This window comes from Musa acuminata, chromosome BXJ3-5, assembly GCF_036884655.1.
Source record: "Musa acuminata AAA Group cultivar baxijiao chromosome BXJ3-5, Cavendish_Baxijiao_AAA, whole genome shotgun sequence".
NCBI lineage: Eukaryota > Viridiplantae > Streptophyta > Magnoliopsida > Zingiberales > Musaceae > Musa > Musa acuminata.
In genome coordinates this window covers 42,685,605-42,711,770 of record NC_088353.1, presented here as the reverse complement: position 1 = coordinate 42,711,770, position 26,166 = coordinate 42,685,605, and the positions used below count along the sequence as shown (strand labels likewise).

Sequence of the window (26,166 nt, the reverse complement as noted above, 5' to 3'; positions counted from 1 at the left end):
ATGTCGTTGAAAATAACTTCTTTCCTAGCGAAAATATGTTTAATCTCGCCACATCATAGACTTCAAATATGTAAAAAAGTTCCTCCTTTTATTCTTTGTTTAACATATAAAATTTTCGTAAAATATCTTGTCAAAAAAATATGCTCATGGTTGATGATCCAATGAGCATGGTCAATATGCCTCTTCTGAAAGTTTTATGCAGGTTCTGCACCTGCCACCATCCAAAACAATCTCGTAACTCCAAGTTATGCCCTAAACTAATCACTTTGATGGTAGCCACAAGAATCTAAAATTCATCCAAATCGAATACGAGGAACGAATTACTTATCTGCAAATGAATACAGCTCTTAAAGAATCATAATACACACACAGCAGATAACAATGAATGGAATGAACGGAAGTGTAAACAGGAACACAATCAAATAAGCACACTTATTCAACCATCATGCATATTTCTCAGAGCTTTGGCGACCATTTCTGTTGTCTGCTAGCCTTTGTGCTAAAGAAGGTGGTGGCGACTCGTCACAGGAGGGCCAGCGCCGCCGATCCTGCTGCTCGAGCGTTGTTTCCCCGATGCAGGCTCACTATGTGAAGCTTCACCGGTCACCGCGCCCTTCTTGAACACCTCATGGACTTTGACATCTTCGTCGATCGACCGGGTCGCCAGTTGTTGGCCATGGGGTCCTGGAACGACAGTCTCGTGGACATGCACACGGTCCGCCACGTCCACGGCGAACGCCATCTTCTTCTTTCTCTTCTTGATGCAGCAAAACAGTGCCGCCGCGAGGCATGCGAGGAGGAGAAGGCCGCCGAGGGAGACGAACACGACGATGATGACAGTGTGGTTCGGGCTCGGTGGCGGCGGCACCAGTGGTGGAGGGCGGACGGGTGCCGGAGGCGGCTGTAGCGGTGGCAGCTTCGGCGGAGGCGGGGCCATCCTTCTAGGCGGTGGTGGTGGCGCTTTCTTCGGAGGTGGGGGTGGCGGGGGGCTGCGGCGAGTTGGTGGCGGTGGGGCTTTCTTCGGAGGTGGGGGTGGCGGGGGTCTGCGGCGAGGTGGTGGAGGTGGTGTTTGCTTCGAAGGTGAGGGTGGTGGGGGGCTCCGGCGATTCGGCGGAGGTGGTATAGACGGGGATACCTTTGGAGGAGGTGGCGCAAATGGACGCGGTGGCATTCGAGGCGGGACGAAGGCCATTATGTTTGAAGAGACTCGAGGACGACTGTGGAGGGGATGGAGAGAGAGGATGGGGTGTGTGGGTATTTGTAGTATCGATCGAGAGTTGAAAGAAGAAGAAGGGCCTCATCGGGTAGGAGATTCTCAAAAGACTTGACTCTCATGCTAAGCCTTCGCAAGGGTGGCTTGCAAACAATTGTTGCTTAGGTTGAGCATTCGTGGCCCATTGTGTCCTCGACATGAACTGGCTGCCATCTTGAGCATGCCCTTATGCATAGAATCCCCTAGCTTACTAGTGTAAGCTATAAGAACAAAACACTCGCATTATACGTTCTGTTATTAACTTAGTTGATTTTAATTAAATTATAAAATACCTTTATATATCTATCTATCACTAAAGGTCAACCTTCTTCAACTCATAGTTATTTCCATAAGTATTTGATAGGTAATATAAGTTATAAATATAGATTTTACAGAATGATCGTACGAAAAAGAGTCCAAGATGATCCACCATGGCCTAAAATCCATACAAGTGTTCACATGATACTATTATGAAATAAGGTATGGAACTGACCCTAAATACTACCCCAAAAGCCGATCCAATTATGTATCAACTAGGTAGCTCCCGGGTATTATCATTCCTATAGCCCTACAATCTACTACCTCGCATCTTTGTCTGTTTCTTCACAATTGATTGATCCGCCTCTGCAATACTGTAGCACACCTTCGAGTCCATCTTCATTCTAGCCGACACTCGGTTTTAGGTAGGTATGTCCCTTTGGACTTGTCTTACTTCGTTGCCCCTTTCGACCCCTTGCTTCAACACCTTTGTGTTCTTTGAACAGTTCCCCTTGGTTCATGGAAAGATAGACTATAACTCTCATGCATTGCCTCCGCCATCATGTTGCAAGGCTCGTGTCAATTCTATTCTCCTTAGCTTCCTTGATAGCAATATACGTTTACTTGGCTTTGTCCTCTGACTTGTTGGACTTCCTTAAGTGAATATGTGCTCTGGAGTAATCCAACTATTCAGCCACCCCGATCATACCTCTATATGATAAAGCTTGTCCCAATGAGACTCACTAATACTTACACTTAGAATTTCCCTTCGATATGATCAATGCATTCATCTGATGCAAAATTCGATGCACACATAAAAACCTATATCTACGCTACCTTGACATTCACTTATTGAATCCATAATTGTTATTATCATTGTATTGTTTACTAAAGTGGAGCTCCTAGTAGCTCATGATCATACCTCCATATGATTAAGTCCCTCGCGGGACTTCTCTTATGTGTGTCATATTATCTTGAACTATTTCACCTTTATCTACAGCAATATGTTGTATTATGATGATATCTTCATTGCATTCTGATTTTTATAGGATGAACTTGGACTACGATCTCTCCATGTGTGGCTACTACCAGCATATTGTAAGGCCTCCGCCACCTCCGATTATGTTTGCTCTTTTAGTAATCGACTTTCATCCACCTGATCTTGGGTCACACCCGTATGAAGAATAGTTCTACAATAGTCCATTGCTTAGCTGCTCTCGAAGTCCATTGACTTTGCTAAAGTTGAAGCGCTATTATTTAGATCCTAGGCCTTACAATATCTGTTGTGCACTGCTTTTTTTATGGCAACTCGAATGGTAACATTATAGCATATTCTTTAAGACTATCTGCCTGTTGTCCTCTTACCTCGTACTAAGGCCTTTTGACCTTAGCTTCGCCTTCACAAGTTAAGTCACATTAGTTCATCCGTCAACTACTTCACTGAGATAAGGTGTGTCTCGAAGCTTCCTTCAACTTTGACACTATATAGGTTGAGTCCACTCTATCAAAATAAGAGACCCATGGAATGATATGATCCCATTCTTACTCTACAAGAGTTTATGCTGTTGACATCTGTCAAAGAAAAGTTTTGTGCATCCACTCTATGTTTCACCTTCTGTGTCAATCCCTTTATACGACTTGGGCACTTTACTAAGTTTCATCCAAGTTACTCCACTCCTTATGTTTCATTGTGTTGATAAGGGCCCTCGCACTCACTATTCCATAGGTTAGCCCTCTATTGAGTCTAATCTCAATATCGACTCTATGTGTGTCTTTGTTTGGTATTGGCCTTGGGTCGCTCCTATAATCTTACAATGCATCCACCAATGCATTACTTCATGTGAGATCATGTGATGTCTCCTTATCGCTCGCTTGGTCCGTTGAGCTTTGTGGAGTTGTTGTGTTGAAGTATACCTCCTTAACATGTGCAGTCCGTTACACATGATTCTCTTTCTAGAAAATTGAGACCTATCCATCTTAGATATCAGTCCCATTGGAGCAACTTTTTTCTGCTATGATCAAGTCGACACTAAGAGGGGGGGGAGAGGGAATTAGTGCAGCGGTAAAATTACGTCGAGTCGAAAATCTTCATACGATAAAAATGTATATGAAAGATGCTTAACTTGAAAGCTTACAAAAGCATAGTGAAAGTAAGACTTCAGTTTCTAGTATAAGGAAATACAAATGATATTTTTATATTGGTTCGGTTATCGTGACCTACATCCACTCCCGATTCCTCTTTACTCGAGGCCATCGGCTTCCACTACCGATCTTCTTTCAATGAACGAAGAACAACTACTCTTTTACACCCATCTTCTCCTTTTCACAAGTTTAGGAGACAACCTTTTACAAGTACTCATTTATCCCTAAATAGAATTCTAAACTTTGAACTAGATGAGGGGATCTCTCATTTGATTACTACAGTGTTTTTCCACTTTTAAGCTCTTTGTGCTTGTGTGTATTTGTCACGCCCCCCCTGAATTATCACATTCAGGAAGTGTGACCCTGTCTAAAAATCAATAATATTATAATTCATCAATCAATTCAATCCAGGATCCAATCTAACAATTTGAGGATACTAAGAATCATTCAAAAAATCTCTATTCACAATTCATAAACCTGTACATTACATAATCATAATCCACTTCACTCAGAGATTCACAAAATCCAAAGACAACTCAACTAAACATCAACCACACCACAAATCCATAATCATAGAAGTATATACAATCACAAAAAGATAATTGTTTACCATGAGTTCTTATCCTTACACATATTAAACTTATCATTCCATACACATGAGCGGTCCTTTAACATTTTACAACATATAAGTATCAATAGATCCTTAACATTACATCAGAAGTAAAGTTTACTATACAACAAAAACCATCATCCAACAAAGATTAGCTCAAAAATCTTCTAGCCTTTCATTGCTTTAACCCAATTTTAGCTTTTCAGTGCGTGACAAGCTACCCTGAAAAATTTATATAGCAACGGGGTGAGCATAAAGAGCTCAGCAAGCGTCTAACATATCCATGGCGATAGGAGAAGTTCAAGCAAGCTTAGTATCAAGATACAAAAGTAGAAATACAAGTCTTCATTTGAAGTCATCTCATTTGATATAAAATCACAAAGGTTTACCTCGTTCAAAAACAGGCATTAGATATAACAATAGGAGAAAGGAAATTGGAGCATATCATTGGCATAAGGAGCATATCGATGACATATGGTAATTTCAAGGCATAACAAGGACGTAAAGAGCATTTTAGATATCAATGGCATATGAAAATATTCGGAACATATCAATGGTGAATGAAATGCTTCAGAACGTATCAATGGCATATGGAAATATTTCGGAAGCATAAGAAGCATTTTAGAATATATCAAAGAACAAATATGAAATAGAAGCTCAAACGTCGTACTCTAGCATACTGCATGTGAGGATTAACTCAGTGGTGGCTCCACGCCGTGATGAGTTCTCGACTCCATCCACGGGTAGCCCTTTCCTACTCGAGCCCTCTCACCCTGCCCAAGTGCTAGGTCGGCTCTGAATTTTATATCAAACAGATAGAAGGTGAAGTGGGATCATAACATAATATGGTCCATCCATTTCTGGATGACCACGCATAAGTCTCCCACGTCTGGGAGCTCCATCCACCCACGTCTGAGTGAAGTCAATGGGGCCGGCAGAGCAATCGCGGGCTCTAAGCATAACTCCCTTTACCATTTCTGGCAAAGGTTCACAATATCCCACAAGACACCAGAGTACAAAAGTGTAGTATGAACAATAACATTGACACATATCAGAAGCACATGCGGAACAACGAAATGTACATATGCCTTTCGAGTCAATACGATACAAACAGAATCTTTCACAAATGTATTCAGATTTAAAAGGAAACAAAAGCAGGAGTATACAAGGATTTCAAGAAATCACATATGGCTCAATTGAAATAAGAAAGTTAGATGAATTCAATATCCAAAGAAATGAAACTGGAAGAGGCACATATCGAAAGCAAATGCGGAACAATGGGATGCATGTGCCGAATCATTACGCTGGAAACATGAACTTTAGATGATAGCTGCAGACAAATAAATAAAGGACAAAAGTATACAGGAATTTAAGGTAATAATGTAAAGCTTAACTGAAGAGTGTTTGCCGAAATCGATTTCCAAAGAGAAGAAACAAGGAGAGCCGAAATCGACTAAAGCTCGATTCTGGCAGAATTTGATAGGGACATTGTATGAACTATTTCGATAACCAATTATGCTCCAATTTATGCAAAATATGTGTCATTAGAAAGCTTTATCAATCTAGTTTTATGCAAATCAAGCTTTACAAGATTTGGAATTTACAACCGGGAGTTACAGATAATTTCGTAGCTAAAGGTCAGAAAATATTAGCTCTGTTTTACTGAATCCATAGGGTCGATGAAAGCAGATGTTTCAGTTAGCAATTCTAATCCAAAAATTTCAAATCAGGTATATAAAGAAAGCATTTTGAGTCTAGCTTCGAATAAATCATACTTTGTATGAATCTGAGTTCACAGCAGAAAGTTATAAGTAGTTAAGCAACAAGAGGTCAGAAATTTCAGTCTCTATTTTGCAGAATCTGTAGGGTTAATTGAAACAGAAGTCTTAGTAGGCATTTAAACTCCAAATCATTAAATCTTAGTGTCAAAATAAAGATATTTGAGTCTACTTTCAAATGGAATAGGTTTTACCTAAATCAGAGTTTAGTGCTAAAAGTTAGGTCGAAAACAATGTACAGAAGTCAGATTACCGAAAAATTTCAGATTCATGGCTTTGTATCAAAAGGAAAGAACGGTTTGGTACTAAGCTGAAATCTTTTGCATTTATGAAGAATTAAAAGGAAAACAGAGATTAGGAATTCTGTAGGAAGAGATTAGAACACTTGCCTTAAACAAATTTGATTCCCAAATGGGGGGAGTTGATGCAAAACCTCAATCAAATCTTCTTCTTCAATTCCTCTTCTTCTTCTTCTTCTTCCCTTCTCTTCTCAAACTCACGTTGGCTGCAACTCTTCAGGTTTATTTTCTTTAACTTTTCATCTAATTATTTGGGTTTTGGCTAATGCAAAAGTTGCAAGGTGTCATGCATGCATGAAAGGGGCTAGGTGTCATCTTTAGAGCAAAGATAAGTGGCACCAACCTTAGGTTAGCTAGTGACACATGTCCACTATATTTTTTTTGTTTTATTTTATTTTTTATTTACTCAATTCTGAATATTCTATAAATCATATCAAAATTTTAATATTTACTCTTAGGTCCTTAGCCATAAACTTTAATATAATATTATTTAATATAAAATAATTATTAAATAATCCTTATTTTTTACAAACAAATATTTTACTAAATTTTCAAAAATGGGGGATGTTACAGTATTAACCAAGGATGAGAGAGGTATTTATAAGCCTCAAGTGGATTCAAACTTGGAGTCTAAAAGTATCTCATCCTCGATTTTCGGGGTACTAGTGGTACCATCGCTTGTGTTGGGCAGTACCACCACCCAGTCTAATAGTACTACCGCTTGGGAGGCTATGTCTATGTGGTACCACCGCCCATACTGGCGGTACCACTGCTTGACAATCTCAAAGATTAAGTCTGGGCGGTACCACCGCCTGATATAGTCTCGAAGATTGTACCACCGATGGTTCCATCTGTTGTGTTATTGTTTGGGCCTTTCACTTGGACCAACACAGCCCAAACTTAGGCCCAATTGGCCTCTAATTGAGTTGGCTCAATTCCAACCCAATTACACCTAAAACTTACTTTGATCTAAATAATTATTACAAAGCTTAAATCAAATATTGTCCGGCATATCATTGGTTCATCGACGCTTCATCCGATTCTTCGGCGCATCGTCCTCTCTTGCGACCTATTGCCCAATCGGCCAGTTGACCTCCACAACTCTGATTTTCTTAGCACAATTTTTGCTCTTCTTGGCATGATGCCTAAACCCATGGCCCGAAGCCTTCTGCCAATACGTTAACCGATCCTCCGACTCGACGTCTAATCTTCTGACATGTTATACTCTGGCCCAACATGATTCTTCATACTTTAAGTGTCTCTCTCTGATCAAAGCTTCCTACGTTACTCAAAACATAGATCAGATCATAAACACATCAATTGGTTTCATCATCAAAATCCGAGATTCAAAACTTTCTTTGCATCCTTCTCTTTTAAAGTTTCAAGGATCACTATCCCCTTGAACTACTTTGCCTTACTGAATAAATTATGCACTGTTCCATCCCTACGAATGCACTTTGTTAAATTGTGACTCTTCGCCAATATAACCTCAATTGTGCCTTTCAAGGCTTAGCAACATATTAAACTCGATGCAGACTTCAACCTCCTATAAACGTATTTTTTTCTATGTTAATGAGAAAGTTTCAATGGTGCCAAGATTCGGTTGCCATGAATACATCTCTTTCAGTCATTAAGCAACTCATCCCATCTTCCACGATCTCATCCATTATCACGCACCTCACTTGCCTTCAGCACAACCCATCAAGTTTGATTACCAACATCATATTATAGCTCGAATTCAACTATCGCAACTTTTATGCACTATACGTTCTTTATAACTCGCTTGTTTTCATGGTACCTCTTACACAAAAGGTTAGCCATTCCTTTGAATGCTAATCTCAGATGCTCACTCATTTGAGCAACTCTTTTTCCTATGTCTATGTCCTTGCTTTCCCCTAAACGGTTGCGTATGCTAGTTTCCCTCCACGCAGTCTCGCTAGGTCCCTCAACGTTTATATGCTAAGTATTTCTAGGTATCCTTGTCTCGCTTTGATCTCATATGTCACAAACTTAGCTGGTTTTGCCTAAGTCGTGTAGCACTCTTGTGTGTCCCTCTACGAAGGATCAACCTTCTCGAAATCTCTTATGGTCTCTTAAGGATTTACAAAAGAGAAGATAAGTTCAATATAACATTTAACTCAAGATCTATAAATACTAATTTTATTAAACACTTGATAGGCAATGCAAGTTAAAAATATGAAATTTGTAAGCTTTGAACGGTTATATGACAAAGTGTCTAAGGTGGTCCGTCGCGACACAAAGTCCCCACAAGTGCCCACATGACACTATTGTGAAATAAGATAGCAAATTAGCCTAGACATTACCCTAAAAGCCCATCCAACTATGTGCCACCCGGATAGCTCCTATGTGTTGTACTAACTTACACTCCACATCACTTTGTGGAGCTAGAAAAACCCTCAAAATACTACTTAGATGAACTATTTCTGGGTAGTTTAACCTTTGCATAACGATTACACACAACTTATCTTTACAAACCTGAAATGATCATCAAAATTAATTAAAACAGGACTATCAAACTTTCATTAAGTCTTCAACATATTTTTGAACAAAATTAAAAGATCCATTCCTACATAAGTAACTTTCAAAAGATCCTACATTTTTACTTTTTCATTTCCATCGAATGTTTATTTTGATTTGAAAAGTGATTCACAACTTTCTCTCTTTTTCTCCATCTCAATTCTTGCATGGCCTCAAAATCAAATATATAAAAAGTGATTTATAACTTTCTCTTTTTTTCTCAATCTCAAATCATAAAATAAGCTGATGAGCAAAGAAATAAGAAAAAGATGATTTTTAGGGAAAGCACAAAATGTTTGACCACCACACTCTTTGGGTTATTTATCAGAAATCCCCTTAAATTTAGGCTTCCAATAGTTGCTATTTTTTCCTTTCCTTACCATCAAATATGTTTATTTCAAAAGTGATTCACAACTTTTTTTTTTCTCCCTCTCGATTCTTATATTGGCTCAAAATTAATTAAATAAAAATGATTTGCAAATTTGCAAATAAAAATGGGCCGCTTTCATTTTTTTTTTCAAAAAATAGATATTTTCTAGACTGGATTTAATTTTTTTTAATAATGACTATATGTAGCTTATCTATATTATATAATGCGTTAAATACTGACTATATGTAAGAATCTTATCAATATCAAATTTAGAATAATTAATATATTTAATTACGTCTTTAAAAATTTAATCGTGGATATAAAATGATTAAATTTAAATCACAGTGTTAAATGTATTTAATTTATGTCATCCATCGATATTAGGATGGATAATATTAATGATCTCTTTTCTTGCTTTTTTTAATCAAAAGGAAATAATTAATTCTCAATTATTTTTTATGCAAAAAAGCGAAAGAAAAAGGCGAGGAGGGACAGTTTTCTGAGACGCCCCTCTCGGCGTACGTCGCCACGTAAGGCGTGAGTTAAACTCCTAAAATGCCACCTGGCCATGCCTTTAAAATTGTAAGAAAATAAGAAAAAAATCGACTGCATCAACGCCCTTGAACTGCCTCTGCACGAATCTCAGAAACTCCTAATGTCTTACTTTACGATTCGCGCCGAAGTGATGGAGAACAACTGACGATCCAGATCAGGGATCCACATGCCTCAGATCGTTAGTCAACGTTACCTCAAGTTGACTCCTCGACAGCAAGTAGATTGGTTTCGGACGTTACCTATGTGAAACATACGTGACTTCTTCTTCTTCCCGTATCGGTCCTTCTTAGACAAAGACCATGAAGCTTCAAGTGCAGGCAGTAAATTTGGCATTTCGACTTGGATCATATAGAACGTTGGCGACGGGAAAGAAACATATAGACAATGCAGTCAATGAAACACACAAAGAAGCCAATGAAACAAGTATTATTATCCGCGAATTAATACATTAAATAACAACAATAGACGTAACACTGATTTGCGAGCACACAATAGCCTGCTAGCTTTTGTGCTCCAGAAGGTCGCGGTGATCGGCCTTAGAAGGGCTAGCGACGCCGGCCCCGCCGCTCGAATGTTGCATCCCTCGCAGGCTCTCTGCGTGGGGTTTCACCGACCACTTCGCCCTCCTCCATCAGTTCATGGATTTCGATATCGTCGTCGATCGACGTCGGAGCTGCCGGTTGTTGGCGATGGGGTCCTTGAACTGCAGCCTCGTGGACATCCACATGGTCCTCCACGTCAACAGCTTGTCTTTTGGCGGCCATCTTCTTCTTTCTCTTCCTGATGGAGCAAGTCACGGCCGCCGCGAAGAACGCTAGGAGTAAAAGGCCGCCGAGGGAGGCGAATTCAGCGATGATGATGGCTTCGTGCGGGCTCCGTGGATTGGTTTCGGGTGGTGGCAGTCTCAGTGGTGGAGGACTGATAGGCGTAGCTGGCACTCCTGGTGGGGGCGGAGGTGGCGGCACTTGATATGGAGGTGGTGGCGGTGGCGGCACTTGCTCCGGAGGTGGGGGTGGCGGCCCTTGCTCCGGAGGCGGAGGTGGGGGAGGTGGCTCTTGCTCCAGAGGCGGAGGTGGGGGTGGTGGCTCTTGCTCCGGAGGCGGGGGTGGCGGAGGTGGGCTTGGCGGTGACGGGGGTGGCGGAGGTGGCACTTGTTCAGGAGGTGGGGGTGGCGGCGTTTGGCCCGGAGGTGGGATTGGCGTCTCTTTCCCCGGATTTGGAAGTGGCAACACTGGAACAGGAAGTGGTTGTGGCAGCGTTGGCACCGGAAGTGGGATTGGTAGCACTTTTCCCGGACTTGAGGGTGGCGGCGCTTGCTTCGGTGGTGAGGGCGGTGGCATTTACTCCGGAGGTGGGGTTGGTGGTGCTTGCTCCGGAGGTGGGGCTGAGGGCACTTGCTCCGGAGGTGGGGCTGAGGGCACTTGCTTCAGAGGTGGAGCTGGCGGGGGGTTCGCATGAGTTGGCGGCTTGTTTGGAGGTTGTGGCTTAACCGGAGTCACTAACCACGGTGGTCGTGGTAAAATCGGAAACACCCAACCCATTGATCGATGGTGACGTCGTTATACGTGAAATGGAGAGCTTCACACTTGTGAGAATGGCCATTTTCTCATCGAATCGAATCGATATATATTGGCACATACATAATATCAAAATAGAATATTATCTAATTTAAGAATATATCATATAGGTAATTATCGAAAAAATCTCATTATGTACTTTTTATGGGGGTGGGTGGCGTCCCTCTTTTCAGAAATTACCAAGAGGTGTCATTTTTTATGAATGAAAAATTATGTTCTTATTCGTTCTATTAAATAATTTAGATTTACATGACTAGATTTTTTTTTTCTTGAATCGATCCAAACTAATTCAGCAAAAAAATTTCTCCCCTCCTCCTTCTCGTCTATCATCTCTGTTTTTTTTCTCATACTCTCTCTCTCTCATTTGTCTCCTCCCCCTCTACCTCTTCTTTGTCTATCTCCTCACTCTTCTCCTCTTGTTCTTTTGTCTCTCCTTCGTTTGCTTCTCTATTTTCCTCTTCTAAAATACTTATAAATTCAAAAAAATTATATTTCTAAAATCTCCCAAAATTATTTTAAAAATGAGCATTACTAGTTGTGAATATACAAGCTTAAAGTGATTTAAGATACGATTCATTCAAATACTCTCAAATTTGAATTGAAATATATTCAACTATAGAATCACCCTCGAAACATAAGAAATTCAAAAAATAATACTTCTAAAATCCTCCAAAAGATGGGAAAAAAATGAGAATGATTGTTATAATTATACGTGGGCATGACTATACAAGCCTATGATATTTTAGATAAATTTCACCCAAATATACTTGATTTGAATCGAAAAACATTCAACTATAAAATTCACATGCCGATTTTAAATTTTCATAATTCTACTACATCATAAATCAAACAAGGATTATACTAGTTTTTCTATTTTATGATAATTTTAGGATAATTACTTGTAAAATTTATCATATTTTTTGAACGAGTCTATTTAATTTATTTTTGAATATTACGAGTCAATTTCTACTAAATGACTTGAAACTTCCACAAGTCCACTATAACATTAATCTAATAAGGAATTTAGTAGAGTTTTATTTTTTTATGATTTTAAGATAATTATTGAACTTGATATGTTTTTGGATCGTATTTATGAATGAGTGCATTTCAGTTCATTTTTTATTATAACAAGATTAATTTTCGATAAATCTCATGAGGCAAAGATGAGAATAGAGATAGAGAAGACAAAGAAGAGGATAATAGTAGGAGGGAGGAGAGAGGATAAGGAAAAGAAGAGATGAAGGTAGAGGTGGAAGAGGTAAAGGTAGGGGAGGAGAAGGCAAAAGATAAGGAAAAACAAGATATATGATATTTCGATCAAACATATGTTGATTATGCCTCACTTTGGTTTATCGCTAAGCATATATGATATTTCAATCAATAGAGTCAATAATACAAGGAGAAACAAGATTAAATACTTTACTTTCATAAATATATAGATCATATTATAACTTTTGAAAGTGTATAGATTGATATGCTAAAGGTAACTAATTACATAAGGTAATTTATAATTAGCTCAACGATAAAGGTATATAAATTTTCTATTAAGGTTAATAGGAAGAAAAGCAATTGAAACTTTAAGTCGACTGAGAGAGTAGTGTTTTTGGTCTTATTTAGTTTAGTCTTAGAGAATATAGTGGAACCATCTATATATATATATATATATATATATATATATATATATATATATATATATATATATATATATATATATATATATATATATATATATATATCCCCTCCTTTTATTCTATATTTAACACATGAAGAATATGGTATTGTGATGCTCATTCTAAATGATCCAATGACCACAGTCAATATGCACCTCTTAATTAAAGTTATATGCAGGTTCTGCAACTACGGCCATCCAAAACCAATATCGTGACTCGAAGTCATGCCCTAAATGAATCACTTGATGGTAGCCACAAGAATGTAAAAGTCATCCAAATTGAATATGAGGATCGAATTACTTATTTGCAAATGAATACAGCTCTTAAATAATCACAATACACACACAACAGATGACAATGAATGGAGGTGTAAACAGGCAGGCGATCAAATAAGCACACTTATTCAACAATCATGCATGATTCTCAGGGCTTTGGCGACCATTTCTGTTGTCTGCGAGCCTTTGTGCTAAAGAAGGTGGTGGCGACTTGTCACAGAAGGGCCAGCGCCGCCGGTCCTGCTGCTCGAACGTTGTTTCCCTGATGCAGGCTCACTAAGTGAGGCTTCACCGGTCACTGTGCCCTTCTTGAACACCTCATGGACTTTGATATCTTCGTCGATCGACAGGGTCGCCAGTTGTTGGCCATGGGGTCCTGGAACGACAGTCTCGTGGACATGCACATGGTCCTCCACGTCCACGGCTTCGCGTTTGGCGGCCATCTTCTTCTTTCTCTTCTTGATGCAGCAAAACAGTGCCGCCGCAAGGAATGCGAGGAGAAGAAGGCCGCCTAGGGAGGCGAACACGACGATGATAACGGTGTGGTTTGGGCTTGGTGGCGGAGGCGCCAGTGGTGGAGGACGGACGGGTGCGGGAGGCGGCTGTAGCGGTGGCAGCTTCGGCGGAGGCGGGGCCATCTTTCTTGGCGGTGGTGGTGGCGCTTGCTTCGGAGGTGGGGGTGGCGGGGGGCTGCGGCGAGTTGGTGGCGGTGGCGCTTTCTTCGGGGGTGGGGGTGGCGGGAGTCTGCCGCGAGGTGGTGGAGGTGGTGCTTGCTTCGAAGGTGAGGGTGGTGGGGGGCTCCGGCGATTCGGTGGCGGTGGTATGGACGGGGATACCTTTGGAGGAGGTGGCGCAAATGGACGCGGTGGCATTCGAGGCGGGAGGAAGGCCATTATGTTTGAAGAGACTCGAGGACGACTGTGGAGGGGATGGAGAGAGAGGATGGGGTGTGTGGGTATTTGTAGCATCGATCGAGCGGTAACAGAAGAAGAAGGCCCCATTGGGCAGTAGGTTCTCAAAAGACTTGACTCTCATGCTAAGGCTTTGCAAGGGTGGCTTGCAAACAACTGTTGCTTAGGTTGAGCATTCTTGGCCCTTTGTGTCCTTCGACATGAACTGGCTGCCATCTTGAGCATGGACTTTTGCTTAGGAACCCCAGAACAAGATTTAGAGCTTAAGGGTGTTAACACAAGATATAAAAAGGAAGTAAGAACAGACACTCTGCATTATACAACTTGAGGTACAGTGGGGAAGCTGTGCTTGTCATAAGCTCTGGCGATTGCTTATCTTTACTTAAAGACGAATGATCTGTTGTTTTTATGGGAGAACATCTTCTTCATATTAATTCTTTTCTTGCATTTATATATTAGCTACTGGTGACTTATCACCAGTTTTGATCCCTGGGAAGGTCTTTTTCTCAGAATAATCTATAGCTGGCGATGGGGAAGAAGGGCCATTATCATGCGTGAAACCTAATTTTGCTCAGCCAGTTTTCAAGCACCTACACTTATCATTTCCTCGACTCCAAGATTGTCTGACAGATACTGGAGAACACAATGCTTGCTTCACAGTCCATGTACTGTCCAATCATCACGTGCAATGGGAGTTCATTGCACATATCTGATGTACTTAACTATGCTCAGCTTGTGCACTGATGTGCAGCAGCGACAGCAGCAGCAATATCCAAATGGAAATATATTCTGGACGCATAAGTACATTAAATTCCTAATAGAAGATGTGGAAGAGCATGTGTGCTTATGCAATTCACGTTCCTGCTGTCAGCATTTGGAAGCCACCGTTGCAAAGCCGTAGGATGGGAGTAAAGTCTTTTGCAAACCTATTGCCCAATTGCCACCTCCTCTTCTCGATCGATGCTACAAATACCCACACCCCCCCATCCTCTCTCTCCATCCCCTCCATAGTTGTCTTCGAGTCTCTTGAAACGTAATGGCCTTCCTCCCGCCTCGAGTGCCACCGCGTCCATTTGCGCCACCTCCTCCAAAGGTATCCCCGTCTATACCACCGCCACCTAATCGCCGGAGCCCCCCACCACCCTCACCTTCGAAGCAAGCACCACCTCCCCCACCACGCGGCAGACTCCCGCCACCCCCACCTCCGAAGAAAGCGCCACCGCCACCAACTCGCCGCAGCCCCCCGCCACCCCCACCTCCGAAGCAAGCGCCACCACCACCGCCAAGGAAGATGGCCCCGCCTCCGCCGAAGCTGCCACCGCTGCAGCCGCCTCCGCCGAAGCTGCCACCGCTGCAGCCGCCTCCGGCACCCGTCCGTCCTCCACCACCGGTGCCTCCGCCACCAAGCCCAAACCACACCGTTATCATCGTCGTGTTCGCCTCCCTCGGCGGCCTTCTCCTCCTCGCATTCCTCGCGGCGGCACTGTTTTGCTGCATCAAGAAGAGAAAGAAGAAGATGGCCGCCAAAAGCGAAGCCGTGGACGTGGAGGACCATGCGCATGTCCACGAGACTGTCGTTCCAGGACCCCATGGCCAACAACTGGCGACCCTGTCGATCGACGAAGATATCAAAGTCCATGAGGTGTTCAAGAAGGCCACGGTGACGGGTGAAGCCTCATTTAGTGAGCCTGCATCAGGGAAACAACGTTCGAGCAGCAGGACCGGCGGCGCTGGCCCTTCTGTGACAAGTCGCCACCACCTTCTTTAGCACAAAGGCTCGCAGACAACAGAAATGGTCGCCAAAGCTCTGAGAAATATGCATGATGGTTGAATAAGTGTGCTTATTTGATTGTGTTCCTGTTTACACTTGCATTCATTCCATTCATTGTCATCTGCTGTGTGTGTATTGTGATTATTTAAGAACTGTATTCATTTATAAATAAGTAATATGTCATTATTATTATTATTATTATTGATGAGACATCTGAGTTCATTAGTGTATTATTTATTGTATGAGGGTTCCAGTCTAATGTAAATGCCATTTAATATAATAAAAATATTTTTTATCTTTAAAAAATAATTAATTAGGCCAACTTGAGATTGTATTAAATGGTGTATATAAAAATAAGTATCCATGAACCTATGTTTTGAGACCATGAGCTTCATAACATATTTGGCCAAAGGAAGAAGGGAGGCACATTGATCCCCCCCATTCATCATCAAGAATAAGCATGACAATGCCATATGTTAACAAGAGATTTAAGGAAACAATGAAAGTTGCAAATGTTAAAACAAGAATAATAAATATTAATTTTTTTTAAGGTGCTATCTAGTTTAGTTAATAAAAATCGTAAGGTAAGGAAGGTGTTAGGACCTAATCCCATTTTCATCATGTACCCTTTATAAAATAATAATATATAAATAAATAAATAGAGAAATCATTTTAGGTTGTTTTAAGTTTATGATTGGATTGAAGATTTAAGTTTATGATCTCTTCAGTAACTTGATATTCAAAATAATTTTCTTAGTAAATTGATGAAAAAGTTTATATGGTTCCATCAATCAATTATAATTGACTAGGGAGAATTTGGTTTGTTGACTAAACAAATATCTTTGTGAATTTAAAATAGCTTCTAGTATTAGAAGTTTTATATGACTTTTTAAAAAAATTACTATGAGACAGTACATGCAAAATTTTTATTTTTTTATATGCAAATGTGGAAAGTCTTTTATAACTACATTAATTTATATATGTTAAGTTCAAATTTAATTATTAGACTCAATTGGAATCCTGTGTCAAAAATAATTAAATCCAAAGGATATCGAATTCTATAAAACTATATTGCTTAATAAAGTCCCTCCAATGCTTATACTAACTTAAAAAGTTAAGATGTTTTTTATTTTTGAGTTGAGAATGTAAAACCATAAGCATATATTCTATGAGAGCTTTTTATTTTTGTATTTTGGAACACAACTTTTAATAGTATGGCTCCGGAACCATTATATTTGCAAAAGTGTATTAATGTCGGAGATAATTTTATATATTTTTCTATTTAAGTAAAATTATGTTATATTGAATTCGAGAAGCATGCGATAGACACGATGTAGTCAATAACATCTATATGATAAAAGTACTATGAATATAACATTGAGGTGTCAACCTTGTAATCATGAAGGTATTGATCATATCATTATAATCCTAATCGAAGAATTTTCTGATCAGTTTTTGATTGCCTCGAAAGATAAAAAAAATAATTAATTATTTTTTATTCCTCAAAATAATTAATTAGTTTTCGATAATCATTACGCGATTGAGATATCTTTTAAAATTTATTGGTTAATAACTTAGGGTTTTCCAAGTTATATTATGATAATTAGGCAGCTTGACCCTATCGGGATAAGACACATTGAAATCAATTATCGTATCATTAGTAAAAAAAGAAATCATTTAGGTTAGATTATCTATGCAATCACGCTCTCAAATTACAAATGTTTATATGAAGTAACTTGAAAAGATACTATTTATCTACGCAAGTTGAACATCTCGAACATTCATCCTCCGGAGAGTTCAGAATGCCACCAAATGCATTGGACAAATTTGGCGAATTAAATGAAGGATTTCTTTTTTCTCATAATCGATTGACACATATTGCTCTACCAACAATTACCTATTCAAGATTTTCTACCACTGTATATATATATATATATATATATATATATATATATATATATATATATATATATATATATATTATATAGTCTGAATATGATATATTTCCTTGAATTAGGCAACATTTATTATTTAAATCTTGTACATACGTCTATATATATACGTATATATCGATTCATAGTTCAATAACAAAATCGCTATAATCTCCGTCTCTTGCAGCACAATGTCACGGCGAGGAGCTCGCAAGATGCTTGGAGTTTCACCGCGACGACGGCTCTGGAAACTGCCACCAATTCTGCCACCAATTCTGCCACCGGTGCCGATCCCCAAACTGCCACCGGTGAACTTGCCTCCAATACCCAAACTACCACCGGTGAACTTGCCTCCAATACCCAAACTGCCACCGGTGAACTTGCCTCCAATACCCAAACTTCCTCCACTCCCGGATCTGCCGATACCGCACGTACCTAAACTGTCGTTCGGGCTCCCGTTCCTGAACCTCCATTTCATCGGCACCGTGTTAGTCTCCATCGTCGTCCTTTTCCTTCCCGCGATCCTCGCAGGGGTCGCGTGTTGCTGCTGCACCAGCTGGAGGAGGAAGAAGATGGCCGCCCAACGTGAGGCTGTGGACGTAGAGGACCGTGTGCATGTCCACAAGACTGTCGTTCCCGGATCCCATAGTCAACAACCAGCGGCCCCATCAGTCCATGAGGTGATCGAGAAGGGTGCGGGGATCAATGAAGCCTCTCGCAGTGAGCCTTACACGAGCGAGAAGGGAATGTCCGAGCAACGAACTGTAGCACCTTCTTGACCACAAAAGCTAGCATGCAGCTTAGAGAGAAGAAGTGTGCTGGGAAAATACACAGTGTGTTTATGTTTCGATTCACTGTCACCTGCAGCATTGATTGTGTTTATTTAAGAGCTGAATTCATTTGCAAATAAATAATGTGTGTTTCATTTGCTTCCTTGCATTGATTTGGATGGATTTCACACTATTGTGGCTTCCATCAAATTATTACTTTAGGGCATAACTCTGAGTTCCAAGATTTCATTGGTTGTTCTATTTCAGATGCTTTCAAGAATTTCTAAGTTGAATTTGGATAATTTCACATTTAAATCATATAATAATCCTTAAAGGACAAAGACATACTTATCTTAGGGGCACCCTAGTAAATTCCTCCCAACTAAAAATTCAATTATGGGTAATTTTTTTGAGTAAATTGTCTATTAAGTTATTGTTTCTGAATATTTGAAAAAAATAAAAAAAATCATTTCAAGTTGTGTTATTTGACATAAATAGTAGGATTCGAACCCTAATAAATTCCTCCCAACTAAAAATCAATTATGAGTATTTTTTGAGTAAATTATCTAAGAAGTTATTGTTTATGAATATTTGAAAAAAATTAAAAATATCATTTCAGGTAGTTTAAATTTATGACTATTTGACAAAAAGGGAAAAAAATCAGGTCAAGTTGTGTTCTTTGACATAGATAGATCAATAAAAATGCAACGTCGACAGCAGGATTCGAACCTGCGCAGGCAGAGCCCAACAGATTTCGAGTCTGTCTCCTTAACCACTCGGACATATCGACGCTTCTTGTTGTTGATCTAAACATTTATTTATATATAGTCATTTCAATGATCCCAGTCATAGGACCCAGTTACGTAACTGCACACGTAATCGCTTTCTCCAGCTCGGACACTATCGGATCGCCTTGGCCGGCAACGCGGTGACCTGAGACCAACTCTCACCGCCAAAGTAACGCACCCAACAAACACTAGTAGAGTACGCAAGACTAAGCCCGAGTCAATGCAGTGATGTGCCATACCAGAAGGTTGGGTCACCGTCGGTCGAGGTAAGACGAATTGCCTTCGCACTCACCACTGTTAAGCTGAAGTTCCACGCACCGTCGCAATCTGTCCCTATCTTTCCTTCTAAGATGGTGTTCTTCGCTGCCGCCATCTCGCGCTCTATTCTTCGGCGCGCCGCCAAGCCTTGCGTTTTCCCCCGGCGATGGATCTCCGGCGGCGGCGCCTCCGGCGTGGACGGGATCGCGGCCGCCGGATACCACGTCACGGGCGGGCCGTCCTTCATGCGGGGGACCGTCTTCTGGGAGCCCAATCGGCCCCTCACCATCGAGGAGTTTCATATGCCCAAACCCAAGGCCGGCGAGCTCCTCATCAAGACCAAAGGTCAAGGATGGATCCTTCGATTTCGATCTGTCTTTGCGTTTGCTTCCCCCCTTAGGTCATGTTTGCTGTTCTTAATGTCTCTGTCGATCTATTTCGAGGGTATCTTTCAATCGGTTAATTCGATATTCATGTACAACAACAATAGCTTGAGTCTCAACTATTTGCGATCGGTTATATAGATCTTGTATCATTATTGATAAAATATCATATGTTTAGTTTGGTTCAGAGTATTTAAATTTTTTATTAAAATTTTCTTTTGGATCCTTTTCTGTTATCTCTTGAGCATATGTTAGTATCATATTTTCTTTTATCTTATTCTCTATCAAAGGATACATAGTTATTTACAAATAAAATTATTTCATTTTAAACTATAAAGGAACTAAATTTACTTTTTGAACTGAAATAGGTGATCTTGTTTACTTTGCTTTTTCTTCTTTTCCATGATCTCTCTTAAATCAATAGGTTGACATTGGAACGTTATGAGCTTATCTCATAGTATTGATCTGATAATATTATCAGCTTTAAGTCCATCAGGGCATCTGAACTCTCTTAGCTGTATTGCTCATTGACTACGTACCATTATAAGACAGAAAAGAAAGTTACATATTTAACCATGACTTAAGGATTCGAGTCCAGTTCCTCATTCAACATATTATTTTTATCATATAATCCCTTAATTTATACTGTAATCTTCGGATTATTATCTATGGTATCACCAAACCTTAATTTTTATATCGTCGCTGAGACATAATCATATTCCTTGTCTTGATTTGGTATGCTATTTTATTTGCATTTGCCTTTCAATCCACCAAAGTTTTGTTCTAAAAACTTTTGTTTTCTTTAAGCAGTGATTACTTTGGTCGATTTTGCTTATAGTCTCTACATGAGAGCTCAGTGAACTGAAAAGCTTCCCAGGTTCTGTGTTCCTATCTTTTTCTGTGTCATGTCATGCTCCACCTTCATTGACTGCAGCTTTGTTAAGCAACCTTGCCAAGTTTTAGTTTGTGTGCATACAAGTGTTTCTGCAAAGACTGTTTATTCACATATTAAGGTTATAAATAAGTCATCTCATTCCTATTCCTTGATTGTGGGGGGTTTTCATGTGGCTAGAGAGCAAGCGATACTTGTATCTGGAGATTGAGTACTATTGTTGACCATATGCATCAGAAACATTGGCATTTCATTTAATTCTGAGGTTGTAAATATTGACATCCTCCAATCTGAAGAATTATTGACATGGCATCCTCTTTAGAGTCTGTCTTTTTCACTTGGATAGATGTATCGGTTGCTTCAGTTTTTACTCATGCAAGTTAAGAAAATGTAGGTCAAAGCAGCACCAATTATAGATGATTAAGTATTTCAATTGCATGAGATTTATTAAAATTTCACAAATTAGTAATTTTGGCCTTTCTAGTTTGGTGGTGCTTAATTATGCAATTATGTGGTTTATGCTTAGTAATATGTGCCTTTCTAGTTTTTATTTTCATTTATGAAACTGTACTTGCTCTCTGTTCAATTCCTTATTTTGACCTTTTTTGTGACTAAACTTTTATGCAGCTGGCTTTATTATGTAACCTAAATTGTAGTTTAAATGAGCTTAATGCTTTTATTTTCAGCATGTGGAGTCTGTCACTCCGATCTTCATGTCTTGAAAGGTGAACTTCCTTTCTCAAGTCCTTGTGTTGTCGGACATGAAATAACTGGGGAGGTAGTTGAGCATGGTGCACATACTGACAGTGGGATTATAAAGAGGTAGATGTACATGGAGGAAATCTTTTGGTTGTCAATGTACATAATTTTTTTTTTTACTTGTTTCAGAAAGTTACAATCTGTCAAGATTTTCAGGTTTCCAGTTGGAAGTCATGTTGTTGGAGCTTTTATAATGCCCTGTGGTAATTGTTTCTTCTGTGTGAAGGTAGAAAATTTCAGCTTCTATGCTTGTGTTGTGTTTGATGGCTTTTCCTTAAGTTGTTGGGTTCTAGTGAGCCCCGAGTAGGTGTCCTATTTTGTAATTATAGTTTGAATATAATAACAGGGTCAGGAGGACCTTTGTGAGGCTTTCTTTGCTTACAATCGTGCAAAAGGAACTCTTTATGATGGCGAAACACGACTATATCTTCGCAGCAATGGTACTATTCCACATTTAGCATTACTTCCCTTTTGTTAGCTTATTCAAACCTCAAAGATAACTCTTTGCACTTCAAAGCATACAACATTAACTTTTAGTTTTCATTTAGCAATTTGCATATGTCATTTATGCAGTAAATCATGCCGAAAAACAGTATTTTTCATGATCACATGTGGTTCTTTACATTCCATCTTTATGAAATATAAGAGAAAAAAGATGTTCTCGTGACAGATGAATCTACTTCATGTGGTAATCATGTAATAAAATTTACTTCCTCTGTTATGTCTGAATGTTTGTTGTTTTATATAGGGAAGCCAGTGTATATGTACAGCATGGGTGGAATGGCTGAATATTGTGTTGTACCAGCCAATGCATTGGCTGTTCTTCCCAATTCACTTCCATACACAGAATCAGCAATATTAGGGTGTGCTGTTTTTACTGCATATGGTGCTATGAGGCATGCAGCTGAAATGCTAGCGGGTGATTCAGTTGCGGTTATTGGAGTTGGTGGTGTCGGATCCAGGTGATGCTCTGAAATCACAATTGTTTTGTCCACTGGAATGCGGTCCATGCATTTCGAAGTGGAGATAATTATGCATGCTTGTCTCTAATATCTGAGTTGTTTGTAGTGTTTTGTTATATCTGCTATCGGAGGCATATGTCAGTTTATTCCCATCCTACTAGCTCATCAACTTGTGATTATAATGGTACAAACCAGAAAACATTTTCCCCTCTAATAGATGTGATCAGTATACAAAGCCATGTGAAGTTATGGACTCTGTAGTCTGTACTGCCTTGTTATGAATCCTGCAGGTAAAAAATGATTCACATGAATATTAATATATGATAAAGTGAAATATTTGTTACTTCTACCTTGCATCTTTGATTGAAATATTTTGTAGAGCCGCAAAGAAGAATTGTACGCTTATTTAAATATTAAAATGATTTTGTTCAATATTTAAATGATGCTTATTATCACAAAAGAAAAAAGAGGATGCTTTCTGAACTTGCTTATAGTTATATTTCTTATTCAATGTCACTACTTATAAGACATAGTATCTATTTCTTACTTGTAATGCACATTTATGTATATTGTTAATGCCTATGTTTGGTGGTTGCATCATTTTGATTAAGTTATCTGCTTCAGTTGTTTGCAGATAGCGAAGGCATTTGGTGCTGCTGAGATCATTGCAGTGGATGTTCTTGATGAGAAACTTCAGAATGCTAAAATTCTTGGTGCTACACACACCATAAATGGATTAAACGAAGATGTTGTCGACAAGATCAAGGTAGATATTTTAATATCCTCATTCTTATCTGTTCCTGGTTTATGAAGATGACTTGAAAATAATGTTTCTTTGTTGCTTTTGATGCTAAATTATTTAGAAACAGACTCATCTGCCTGACTAATAATATTAATGGAAGATGTGTCTACAATAGAAGACTTTTGTGTGTCTATATTGATCAAATGCAAACGTGAATAGAGCAGTAAGCATATAATAAAAATAACGTTTATAGCAATCACAGAATTTTGAATAGTCAGCATATAACATGATATATTAATAACTCGGTTGAACACTAAAGAAATTCACTCTTTCTCTGGTTGTGATTTTATTTGCCATCTATCTGTTTGTGTGCAAAATATACCATGACAATATTTTTATGCATCTGAAAAAAAAAGAGACTGAATTACAATACAGTTACAACAAAAGCGTAGTCGCAACCATTTGGAATCAACTAAATGGATCTTTTATCATCATTTAGATATCTAATAAGTTAAGAGAAATCTTTATTTATAGTTTCTATTAAAGTTTTTAAAATTCTTCCTCTATCTCTCCTCATACCACCAATAGTAGTCATTTGACTGAATTACAGTATTGTTCTAAAATGAGAATCAAGCTTTTCTGGCATTATTATAATTTCCCGTATTTTGCAACATTACATAGCTGATAATAGATATATCATATTTGACTAACTATAAATTTAATGTGCAGGTTTTGAAAGCTTTGAATAGAGCAAAGTACCTTTCTTTTTAGATGACTTTGCATTATCTCTATTCTCTAACTCCTATCCCTTGGATCTTGCTATAATTGCATCAATTTTGACTCTTGGTAGGAAATAACTGGAGGAAGGGGTGTTGATGTGGCTGTAGAGGCACTGGGGAAACCACTGACATTTATGCAATGCACCAAAAGTGTAAGAGATGGAGGGAAAGCTGTCATGATAGGTCTTGCCGCCACCAATGCAATAGGGGAGGTAGACATAACTCGTCTTGTCCGCAGACAGGTAATGTTTTAAATCTTGAAATTCAAGTTCAACCAAATACTCCACAGTTCTCCAATCTGTTATGTAAATAGATATATGGGCCACTTTCATTATCTGAATGTTAGTCTACCTGCTTCTTTAACAGAACTTTCTCCATGGAGAGAAATTAGTGACAGAAGACCATTAAAAAGTTGGAAAAAGGAAATACATAATCAGTGTCCAATATGTTATATCAAGTACAATTAGCATCACCACTTTTCATGTCGATTATCAGTGGTTCATGCAGTATTTTTCTGCTACAGGACTTGTAAATAGGCCGGTTAGTTTTATGCAATACATGCTTAAGTCCAGTGACAATGTACATGCATGGTGCATATTGTAGCACATTGGACTGCTTGTGACTGTTTTAATAAGATTTATTATGTTATATTGCTTGTAGATAGATGTCAGACCCAAGTAACTAAATACTATAAATGGAAATGGAAAAATATGCATGAACTCTTGACAATGTCCAGATCTTTTATTGGACACATGAGATATTGCTTGATGTCACCAAAGCGACGAAAGCCTGTCGGACACTCCTATGGTGTGATACCATGGATAAACTGTTTGTTGAGGCAAGATAATTTTCCACCAGTGATGAGCAATAAAAAACCTGATTTGACTTCAAACAGACAACACGACAACTATCCATATAAGCAACTGGACATGTATTGACACTACAAAGTTCTAGAGAATTAGTATTTCTTAACCATGCAATTCTTTTAATAGTCTTTCCAAGTGTTAATCTCTAGATGAGCTGCAACTTTAACTTCCAGGCTTTCATGTCAGTATATATTGGCATTGAAACTGTTGAATGAACTATATCAGGTTTGCTCAGTGTTGCTCGCTCTGTTAAACAGTTTTTGTTCAGTTTGGAAATCCTATTCCAGAATGTAGAGTTCTGTAGATCATTAGCAACGAGAATATCTTTTTCCAGCCATGTATTTTGCCTGTTGATTCATTTAAGCTTCCAAATTTCTGTTCAGTTCATGAATTTCACAAGTGACAGTGCATTGCCATACTTTGACTCAGCAATAATAAATTAGACTATACAATGTGATTTTTAAGTTGACATGTTTGTTATGGTAGATTTGGTTATCTCCATCTGTTTTCATCAAACACTCGATTAATAGACATAATCTTTGTACAACTTGTTATTTTGATGTTATCACTAGTCTTTTCATATCTTTGTTTGTTAGCTTAGTAAGAGAAGGTTGCTAAGTCTATGATTTGTTGTCACTGCATCTACATTTTTCATTCCCAGTAACTATGACTTACCAATTACTCAGCTCAGATTAATGGAAATTATGATTTTTTTGGAGCAGGTCAAAATAATTGGCTCATACGGTGCAAGAGCCAGACAAGACCTACCCCAGGTGGTCAAGCTTGCAGAAACTGGAATCTTCAATCTTCGTGACACAGTTACAAGGAAATGCAAATTCGAAGAAGCCAACGCTGCATTCGATGATCTGAACCATGGAAAGATCATCGGCCGGGCAGTCATTGAGGTTATGTAGTTCTCTTCTGGTTATGCTATCTTTCTCAATAAACCAACCATCACCTCTGACATGTAAACATTTCAAGTTCCTCTTCTATCTTATTTGCAATAAATTTATTCTCGCTATTGTGTCGA

General features: G+C 39.1%; 5 protein-coding genes and 1 non-coding gene across 7 annotated transcripts; 3 read left to right on the top strand and 3 right to left on the bottom strand.

The window, feature by feature from the left end:
• Positions 1-296: 296 nt before the first annotated feature.
• Positions 297-1,243, bottom strand: LOC135637960 (protein TRACHEARY ELEMENT DIFFERENTIATION-RELATED 7A-like). The gene has a single exon (XM_065150864.1). It carries the CDS (start codon positions 1,190-1,192, stop codon positions 500-502), a length of 693 nt encoding a protein of 230 aa, XP_065006936.1. The 5' UTR covers positions 1,193-1,243; the 3' UTR covers positions 297-499.
• A 12,084-nt stretch (positions 1,244-13,327) lies between these two features.
• LOC135637918 (protein TRACHEARY ELEMENT DIFFERENTIATION-RELATED 7A-like) lies at positions 13,328-14,258 on the bottom strand. Its single transcript, XM_065150803.1, has one exon. The coding sequence runs from the start codon at positions 14,215-14,217 to the stop codon at positions 13,516-13,518; it is 702 nt and encodes a 233-aa protein (XP_065006875.1). The 5' UTR covers positions 14,218-14,258; the 3' UTR covers positions 13,328-13,515.
• Positions 14,259-15,239: 981 nt separating this feature from the next.
• On the top strand, positions 15,240-16,238 carry LOC135637994 (protein TRACHEARY ELEMENT DIFFERENTIATION-RELATED 7A-like). Its single transcript, XM_065150911.1, has one exon. It carries the CDS (start codon positions 15,272-15,274, stop codon positions 16,001-16,003), a length of 732 nt encoding a protein of 243 aa, XP_065006983.1. The 5' UTR covers positions 15,240-15,271; the 3' UTR covers positions 16,004-16,238.
• A 1,914-nt stretch (positions 16,239-18,152) lies between these two features.
• Positions 18,153-18,716, top strand: LOC103986520 (protein TRACHEARY ELEMENT DIFFERENTIATION-RELATED 7-like). Its single transcript, XM_009404538.2, has one exon. It carries the CDS (start codon positions 18,153-18,155, stop codon positions 18,714-18,716), a length of 564 nt encoding a protein of 187 aa, XP_009402813.2.
• Positions 18,717-19,415: 699 nt separating this feature from the next.
• Positions 19,416-19,497, bottom strand: TRNAS-CGA (transfer RNA serine (anticodon CGA)). Its single transcript has one exon. It is a non-coding gene; the product is annotated as a tRNA-Ser (tRNA).
• Positions 19,498-19,802: 305 nt separating this feature from the next.
• LOC135638994 (uncharacterized) lies at positions 19,803-26,166 on the top strand. Of its 2 annotated transcripts, none has more exons than XM_065152652.1 (8): positions 19,803-20,098; positions 21,715-21,753; positions 21,944-22,013; positions 22,134-22,227; positions 22,536-22,749; positions 23,374-23,515; positions 24,342-24,512; positions 25,859-26,166. In XM_065152652.1, the coding sequence occupies exons 1-8, from the start codon at positions 19,920-19,922 to the stop codon at positions 26,048-26,050; spliced, it is 1,101 nt and encodes a 366-aa protein (XP_065008724.1). In that variant the 5' UTR covers positions 19,803-19,919; the 3' UTR covers positions 26,051-26,166. The 2 variants fall into 2 exon arrangements, with proteins under 2 accessions (XP_065008724.1, XP_065008725.1); XM_065152653.1 differs by having other exon boundaries at positions 19,824-20,098; positions 21,715-21,850.